The sequence below is a fragment of the Bactrocera neohumeralis genome, unplaced genomic scaffold, assembly GCF_024586455.1.
Source record: "Bactrocera neohumeralis isolate Rockhampton unplaced genomic scaffold, APGP_CSIRO_Bneo_wtdbg2-racon-allhic-juicebox.fasta_v2 ctg1268, whole genome shotgun sequence".
Lineage (NCBI taxonomy): Eukaryota > Metazoa > Arthropoda > Insecta > Diptera > Tephritidae > Bactrocera > Bactrocera neohumeralis.
Window position 1 is genome coordinate 35,064 of NW_026089674.1, and position 10,092 is coordinate 45,155.

Consider the following 10,092-nt stretch of genomic DNA (forward strand, 5'->3'; position numbering starts at 1 on the left):
TATTTGGAGCAATTTCACAATCTTAAGTTACGGTGTAGAATCGATTTTTTGATACATACACATTAAGCAATCGATATCATGTTGCGTAAAAATATGAACTTTACATAATTATGCTAACTAGCCGTTTTGATGTTATTGAAGTTGTCATAGAGTTGTCCTATAGCCATAGCGACAATGTATTTGGAACAACTTTGCAATCCTTAATTAAGGTATAGAATCGATTTTTTGATACATATACATTAAGCAATCGATATCAAGTTGCGTAAAAATATGAACTTAACATATTTATGCTAACTAGCCGTTTTGATGTTATTGGAGTTGTCATAGAGTTGTCCTATAGCCATATCGACAATGTATTTGGAACATATTTGCAATCCTATATTAAGGTGTAGAATTGATTTTTTGGTACATACACAATATGCAATCGATATCAAGATGCGTAAAAATATGAACTTTACATATTTCTGTTAATTAGCCGTTTTGATGTTATTGGAGTTGTCATAGAGTTGTCCTATAGCCATAGCGACAATGTATTTGGAACAGCTTTGCAATCTTAAATTAAGGTGTAAAATTGATTTTTTGGTACATACATATTATGCAATCGATATCAAGATGCGTAAAAATTTGAACTTTACATATTTATGCTAACTAGCCGTTTTGATGTTATTGGAGTTGTCATAGAGTTGTCGTATAGCCATAACGACAGTGTCTTTGGAGCAATTTCACAATCTTAAGTTAAGGTGTAGAATCGATTTTTCGATACAAACACATTAAGCAATCATTATCAAGTTGCGTAAAAATATGAACTTTATATATTTATGCTAACTCGCCGTTTTGATGTTATTGGAGTTGTCATAGAGTTGTCGTATAGCCATAGCGACAGTGTATTTGGAACAATTTCACAATCTAAAATTAAGGTGTAGAATCGATTTTTTGACACATACACATTAAGCAATCGATATCAGGTTGCGTAAAAATATGAATTTTACATATTTATGCTATTTAGCCGTTTTGATGTTATTGGAGTTGTCATAGAGTTGTCGTAAAGCCATAACGACAGTGTATTTGGAGCAATTTCACAATCTTATATTAAGGTGTAGAATCGATTTTTTTGGTACATACACATTAAGCAATCGATATCAAGTTGCGAAAAAATATGAACTTTACCTATTTATGCTAACTAGCCGTTTTGATGTTATTGGAGTTGTCATAGAGTTGTCCTATAGCAATAGCGACAGTGTATTTAAAACAATTTTTCAATCTTAAATTAAGATGTAGAATCGATTTTTTGGTACATACACATTATGCAATCGATATCAAGTTGCGTAAAAATATGAACTTTACATATTTATGCTAACTCGCCGTTTTGATGTTATTGGAGTTGTCATAGAGTTGTCCTATAGCCATAGCGACAATGTATTTGGAACAATTTTGCAAATCTTAGATTAAGGTGTAGAATTGATTTTTTGGTACATACACAATATGCAATCGATATCAGGTAGCGTAAAAATATGAATTTTACATATTTTTGCTAATTACCCGTTTTGATGTTATTGGAGTTGTCATAGAGTTGTCCTATAGCGATAGCGACAGTGTATTTGGAACAATTTCACAATCTTAAATTAAGGTGTAGAATTGATTTTTTGGTACATACACATTAAGCAATCGATATCAAGATGCGTAAAAATATGAACTTTACATATTTCTGTTAATTAGCCGTTTTGATGTTATTGGAGTTGTCATAGAGTTGTCCTATAGCCATATCGACAATGTATTTGGAACAATTTCACAATCTCATATTAATTAAGGTGAAGAATTGATTTTTTGGTACATACACAATATGCAATCGATATCAAGATGCGTAAAAATTTGAACTTTACATATTTCTGTTAATTAGCCGTTTTGATGTTATTGGAGTTGTCATAGAGTTGTCCTATAGCCATATCGACAATGTATTTGGAACATATTTGCAATCCTAAATTAAGGTGAAGAATTGATTTTTTGGTACATACACAATATGCAATCGATATCAAGATGCGTAAAAATTTGAACTTTACATATTTCTGTTAATTAGCCGTTTTGATGTTGTTGCGTCAAGCGACTTTATCCGTCTAAAAATAATGGTTTAAAAAGAAATTTGTAAAATTAATTAAAGAATCTATGAATACTATTAAATGTTGTTTTATATCATGTAAATACTTACCATTTTTATATCATGTAAATACTTACCATTTTTATATCATGTAAATACTTACCATTTTTATATTAACAAAAAAGAAAACATCTATTACAAATGTATTAGAAGGCTCTATTACCGTGGATTATAAGATTGCTGAATTATATCTACCTATACTTACCCCTCTCTTATATGTATATACTTACCACTAGATTATGCCGTTAGGCTAATTTTTAAGCTAAGCCATGAAATCTGTTTTAATAAAGAATTCACTCGTATAATAACCAGAATCGAGAACGGTCGTCTTTTTTCTATCGGCATTTTTTTAAAATCGCATAGGCACAGGCAATTTCGCACGTTTATAACGAATCGCGCATCCCAATTAATTTAAAGATTATATTCTCAAAAAAGCTTGAGAAATTTTTCATGGCGCCCGAGCAGGGACAATAGTGCGTGGATTATTTAAACTGTGCATCAAGCTTTCGCAAACTATTAGCAAAAAAAAAAAATAAATAAATCATAATAACTTTTCGTAATTGCCTGTGCATTATTTCGTTGTTCGGTTGGTGGTGAAGTGAATAAGTGAATAAGAAATCTAAAAATCTAAAAACAAGAGGAACAAAATACGTTTTAATAAGTGAAAATAAATTCGGAATATACATATTATACATACATACAATACGTTCAGTTACCAAAGATTCAAAAACAAAAAAAAAAAAAAACAAAAAAAAACGCAAAGTAACACATACCAAACATACTTACCCATCAGTCGAAAGAGAATAGTGCTAGAAAAGTGCTAGAAAAGTGCGTGAGCAACGACAGTATTCGATAATTTGATTAAACGGATAACTACAGTGGAGTGCGGAAATAAAGTCAGGCTTAAAAAATACATTTATTTTGCTAGAAAGTGCCAAATAACCAATCCAATAAAACCGCTAAATTGCTGTTCGGTGAAATTGTAATTTCTGTAAAAAAAAAAAAATATATATATATCTATACCGCTAAGTGCTGCTGTGCTGTTATACAAAAAAAAAAAAAAACAAAAAAGTGCCGCTAGTGCCGTTGACTCAAAAAAAAAAAAAAAAAATTTGAAGTCCAACACCGGTAAAAAAAAAAAAAAAAAAAAAAAAAAAAAAAAAACTGTATACTAATTTCGCAAGGGTCTGCGTCAACATCGTCATCATCGCTGCTGCTGCGTCAACGCTAACCGTCGCTCCGCTGCTACGTCAACTTTATATCGACGGTACATCCACTGCTGCTGACACTTCGTGGGAATGAGCTGCAATTGCATCGTTTGCAAAAGGGAAGTGAACGCAGGCAAACCGCCGACGCATTCACAACAGGTAACGAGTGCGAATCACTGAAAGTAGTGCGAATCAAAGAAAAAGACAAGTACGAAAATTAAACAAAACAAAGAGCAAGTGCACACTTTCAGTTTTTGGCTCTCCCTCTTTTCACATTTTTTCACATACGTATATTTTCTTATTGCATGGATTTATATTTTAATATTCGCATACGTATATATACATACACATGTACATAAGCATTTATGCATCTATGCATCTATGCATCTACATAAGTGAAAGAGGGATCGTGGGATTTGCGGTAGCGTTCTTAATTGAACATTAAAGTGCGACATTTTATATCTTGCAAAAAAAAAAAAAAAAAAAAAAAAATTTTTTTAAATTTTAAACGAAATAAAGTTTTACGGTTCTTTGGAAAATTTTCTCGCTTAAAAAAAAAAAAAACATTTTCCAGAACGTTCAATTGTGCTATTGCTTATTTTGCATACTTCATAGGTTCGGCTTTCGTATACTTGGGAATCGATATCATTTTTTTTTCTCGTTCTCGTAACCGATTCCAAATATATTTGTTGCCAACCTTTATTGCTATTGGTCTGGCTTTCGTGTATTTGGGAATCGCTATACATATATTTTTCGTTTTCGTTATCGATCCTTAATAGTATATCTGTTGCCAACCTGTATAGTTTTGGTTCCGGAAATTTAATTTAAATAAGCAAAATGAGCAAGCCAAAGCCAACTATCGCCAACATCTCTCCAAGTAAGGAGTTGATCGACTTAAAGTCATTAAAGCGTCAAAGGACGGTGGCGAAAAGTAGCATTTTACGCATAAAAACGGGTCTTCTAGAAAAGACTATGTCATTAGATCCAATCGAATTGGAATGTCGTCTTGATATACTAAACTCGCATAGTGAGAAATTGATGAAATGTCAATCTAAAATTGAAGAGATTGATGAAGACGACATGGCCCGAGGGGAGTTAGAGGACATAATTGTAGAGACAAAATCCATAATTAAAACAATTTTGGCCAAAAATAGAACATCTATTGCTGAAACTTCATTCGTAACATCTCACAGCTCAAGGCTCCCAAAAATGAATTTGCCGAAATTCAAGGGAGAATATTCGGAATTTAAAAATTTCATGAGTTTGTTTGAGAGTTTGGTTCACAATGATCCAAACATCCCAGATATTGAAAAATTTAACCATCTGGTTAATTGTCTATCTGGGGAGGCTCTGGGCACGGTAAAGGCGTTTCAAATGTCGGATGAAAATTATCCGAAGGCGTTGGCAAGTCTCAAAAAGGTTTACGACAATAAATGTTTGATTTTTTTTAATACGATTTCAAAACTTTTTGAGCTGCCAACTATCCCTAAGCCTTCAGCCACTTCATTGCGCGCGATGATTGATGAAGTGTCGGCTGTATATGACTCATTGCTATCGCTGGGCGATGAGAAACAAATCACAAATGCGATAATTATTCACATAGTCATGACAAAAGTTGACTCTGCCACCCGATCAAAGTGGGAAGAACAGCTGGATTACGACAAGTTACCATTGTGGAAGGATTGTGAAGCCACCTTAAATAGACGGTACCAGCACCTATCAGCTGAAGGCGCATCATCTTCGAGGACGAGACCCATAGCAGCAGCCAGCGCGAACCACGTGAAGCAGCCTCACATGAATGGAACTAAATCCGCTTTAGTTGCAGCGAATGCAAAGCAGCCAACATGCCAGCAGTGTAAATCGAAGGACCACTACTTAACAGCTTGCCCCTCTTTTAAAACTCTCTCTGTTCAACAGAGATTTGAGTTTGTCAAATCAGTGCCCTTATGCATAAATTGTTTGCGTAAGGGACATACGGTATCCAAATGCAGAGCGGATCGATGTCGCGTGTGTAATCGGTCCCACCACACCTTACTGCACCAGTATCCTGTATCCTTCGCTGCTGAGCCTCATCCGCAACCAACAACAACTACACACGCAATGCATACAATAAGTGTGCCTGATCGGGTAATGTTGGCAACAGCAGTTATTCTGGTGAGATCAAGCTGTGGAGAGTACCTGCCCGCAAGAGCCTTGCTGGACTCGGGAAGTCAAGTCAACTTTATAACGGAGGATTTGGCCCAAAAACTGCGGATTCGACGCCAAAACAGGACTTTAAATATTATCGGGATTGGTAATTCAAGTACAAAAGTTGGGGCCAAATTAAGCGCATTTGTGAAATCGCGCGTAAATAATTATGAATTTTCGGCGGAATTCTGGATTATGCGATGTATTTCGGCTAATCATCCAGACCATACCATTAATATTAATGGTTGGAAAATTCCGCACAATATTAAATTGGCGGATCCAGAATTCCAAAAATCTCAAAAGATCGATATGTTATTAGGGGCGGAAACCTTTTTCGATTTATTAGCGGTTGGTCAAATTAAAAGTGGCCCTAATCAACCAACGCTACAGAAAACTCTTTTGGGATGGATTGTTTCTGGTAAATATGTCAGCAGTCTTAGTCCTCCTCCCGAAGTAAATAGCACATTATGCCAAACTGAAGAAGACTTAACGTCAATAGATTCAGTAGTCCAAAAATTCTGGGCTCTGGAGGAACTTCCTTCAGAAACAATTGGCAACAAATTCACACCTGAACAAAATGAATGTGAACAATTTTTCGTCAAAACAACTGAAGTATTACCTTCAGGAAGGCTTCAAGTCAGAATGCCCTTTAAAGCTGACCGTAAGTTACTCGGTCACTCCTATGAAATCGCAGTTCGGCGGTTTCAGGCCCTGGAGAGGAAAACATTGAAAGATCCAGAACTTCGTAAAATGTATCTGGACTTCATGAATGAGTATAAAGCGCTGGGTCACATGAGCCCAACAAATAATAAGATCCCGAGTGAACCACACTATTTCATTCCGCATCAGTGTGTTTTGAGGCCTGAAAGCACAACAACAAAATTACGAGTTGTCTTTGATGCGTCGAGTCGTACTTCTTCTCAAATTTCATTAAATGAGCTTTTGATGGTAGGTCCAACCATCCAAGAAGAATTATATTCAACTCTTCTTCGTTTTCGCTTACATAAGTATGCACTAACAGCGGACATTACTAAAATGTACCGTCAAATAATCATGCATGAAGAAGACAGAAATTGTCAGCTTATTGTGTGGAGAGAGCATCCTTCTGAGCAAATTCAAATTTTTCGTCTTAACACCGTAACATACGGCACTGCGCCTGCTCCATTTCTCGCAACACGGTGTTTACAAATGCTCAGTGATGCTAATGCAACTAAATACCCACTCGGTTCATTGGCCATTAAAAGAGACTTTTATGTTGATGACTTATTAACAGGATCTGAAAATTTTGAGTCTCTAGATCTTATAAGAAGTGAAGTAATTAAAATATTAAACTCGGCCGGATTCACCTTAACAAAGTGGTTTTCGAACCACCCTAAATTTTTCGACAGTAATTATACTGAAAAGTCATTAAGCTTCAATGACAAAAACTCAACTAAAACACTAGGAATCCATTGGTTGCCGAAAGAGGATTTGTTTCGGTTTGTTTTGGATGCCAATTTTCATGATCTGCGAGCTACTAAACGAAACATACTATCAGTCTCTGCTCGCCTTTTCGATCCTCTTGGATTATTAGCCCCACTAGTTACCAAAGCAAAAATCTTATTGCAAGAGCTTTGGATCCAAAAACTAGATTGGGATGAGTCGATTCCATTGCGTCTTGATACTAGCTGGCAGAATTTTAAAGCCAACCTACTGCAGCTGTCATCAATTAGCATTCCTCGATACGTAAATCTAGAGTCGAGTGCTATCTGCCAAATACATGGCTTCTCCGACGCTTCAATAAGAGCGTACGGATGCTGCATATACATACGAAGCCAATCTGCTAGTGGTATTAAATGCATGCTGCTTACTGCAAAATCTAGAGTGGCTCCGCTGAAGACCAAGTCTCTTCCGCGTCTCGAGCTCTCGGCAGCACATCTTCTTGCCAAATTATGGTCACGAATTGCGCCAATGTTGAATCGACAATTTGAAAAAATTATATTTTGGACAGACTCTGAAATCGTATTGCATTGGGTAAAAACGCATCCATCGTCATTACAAACCTTTGTTGCAAATAGAGTGTCTGAAATCCAAGAATGGACTGACAATATAAATTGGCGACATGTGCCAACAAAACAAAATCCTGCGGATCAAGTGTCTCGGGGTTGCAACGTGGATGAATTGAATAATTCAATATGGTTTGGCGGTCCACAGTTCCTCCTAGAAGACCCCGCTTTATGGCCAATTAACACTCACTTCCAGCTTTCCCCAGACGATGAAGCATTAGAGAAGAAGAAAAATACTTTCACACTAGCCATAAATGTGAAAGAGAATTCACTATTGAACCTTATCGAAAAATTCTCTTCTCATCAAAAATTGCTTCGTGTGGTTGCCTATCTATTACGGTGGATTAGACGACCAAAAATACCTACGGAGGGAAGGCACCTGACATCTGACGAATTACACTTGAGTTTTTTAAAAATTGTTCAGGTGATTCAACATTCGGAATTTGCGAATGAAATCCAAAAACTCACGAAAGGCACCACGCTACCCGCAAACTTGCAAAAACTGAATCCGTTTTTGCATGAGTACTCGGAAATGTCGCTTTCATACAAATTAATCCGAGTAGGAGGTCGCCTTTTAAATGCACCTCTCCCATACGATGCCAAATTCCCATTATTACTAAATAAGAATTCGCACTTCGTTATCAGTTATTTACGGTTCCTGCACTTTCGAAATCACCACGCAGGGGCAAAGGCGTTGGTTGCGCTTCTTCGAGAACGCATATGGGTGATTAATGCAAGAGAGGCATGCAGTAGAACCGTAAGAAACTGTACACACTGCTTTCATTATAAGCCGAAGTTGCAAGCCCAAATAATGGGAAACTTGCCAGTTGAAAGACTTCGAGACTTCGAGCGCTACGACCCTTTCTTATATGTGGCGTAGATTTTTGTGGTCCAATTTATACTACATTGAAAATACGCGGTCGATCACCCGTAAAAACCTATATCGCTGTTTTCGTTTGTTTCACGTCTAAAGCAGTACACTTAGAATTAGTTTCTGACTTATCAACTAATTCCTTTATTCTCGCCCTAAAAAGGTTCATTGGTCGCCGAGGGATGCCACAGACGATACACAGCGACAACGCAACCAACTTCGTCGGCGCCGATCGCAAGTTGCGCGAACTCAAAGAGGCGTTTCTGTCCCAGTCTCCGGAAGTAATGGAATTCGCCGCCGAAGAAGGGTTCAAATTCGCCTTTATACCACCGAGGGCGCCGCACTTCGGCGGGTTATGGGAGGCGGCAGTGAAGTCCGCCAAACACCTCGCCGTACGCGCAATGGGCAACGTGCTGCTCACCGCCGAAGAGTTAGCAACACTGCTGGCCGAAGTGGAGGCCATCCTCAACTCGCGGCCCCTCGCACCGTTGAGCCAGGATCCCAACGACGGCGAAGCATTGACTCCAGCACACCTACTAATAGGGTGCTCCCTCCGAGCCTTACCACCGGCACAAGTGTCAACGGACCCAATTCGCTATTGCGAGAGATGGCAACTTGTTTGCTGTCTCAAGCAACAGTTTTGGCGACAGTGGTCCAAAACGTACATTACCAGTCTTCAGGAGCGCAACAAATGGCTGCACCCGAAACGCAACCTGCAGCCCGGCGATCTCGTCCTCGTCCACGAAGACAACACGCCACCGCAGCAGTGGGCACTAGGACGAATCGCCGCAACCGTAGAAGGACGAGACGGAAAGGTGCGAGTGGCAGACGTAGTAACCAAGGCAGGCACCATTAAGCGCCCTATTCACAAGCTAGCCCTGCTGCCTATCGAAGTTGAAGGATCATAATCCTGTCAAGGTGGCCGGTGTTGCGTCAAGCGACTTTATCCGTCTAAAAATAATGGTTTAAAAAGAAATTTGTAAAATTAATTAAAGAATCTATGAATACTATTAAATGTTGTTTTATATCATGTAAATACTTACCATTTTTATATCATGTAAATACTTACCATTTTTATATCATGTAAATACTTACCATTTTTATATTAACAAAAAAGAAAACATCTATTACAAATGTATTAGAAGGCTCTATTACCGTGGATTATAAGATTGCTGAATTATATCTACCTATACTTACCCCTCTCTTATATGTATATACTTACCACTAGATTATGCCGTTAGGCTAATTTTTAAGCTAAGCCATGAAATCTGTTTTAATAAAGAATTCACTCGTATAATAACCAGAATCGAGAACGGTCGTCTTTTTTCTATCGGCATTTTTTTAAAATCGCATAGGCACAGGCAATTTCGCACGTTTATAACGAATCGCGCATCCCAATTAATTTAAAGATTATATTCTCAAACCGATTTTTTGGTACATACACATTAAGCAATAGATATCAAGTTGCGTAAAAATATGAACTTTGCATATTTATGCTAACTCGCCGTTTTGATGTTATTGGAGTTGTCATAGAGTTGTCCTATAGCCATAGCGACAATGTATTTGGAACAATTTTGCAATCTTAGATTAAGCTTGAGAAATTTTCAGATGTTATTGGAGTTGTCATAG

General features: G+C 37.4%; 1 protein-coding gene across 1 annotated transcript; it reads left to right on the top strand.

Moving 5' to 3' along the window:
- Window positions 1-2,090: 2,090 nt before the first annotated feature.
- On the top strand, window positions 2,091-9,769 carry LOC126766454 (uncharacterized). Its single transcript, XM_050484232.1, has 2 exons — window positions 2,091-3,519; window positions 8,627-9,769. Exon 2 carries the CDS (start codon window positions 8,646-8,648, stop codon window positions 9,369-9,371), a length of 726 nt encoding a protein of 241 aa, XP_050340189.1. The 5' UTR covers window positions 2,091-3,519; window positions 8,627-8,645; the 3' UTR covers window positions 9,372-9,769.
- Window positions 9,770-10,092: the final 323 nt, after the last annotated feature.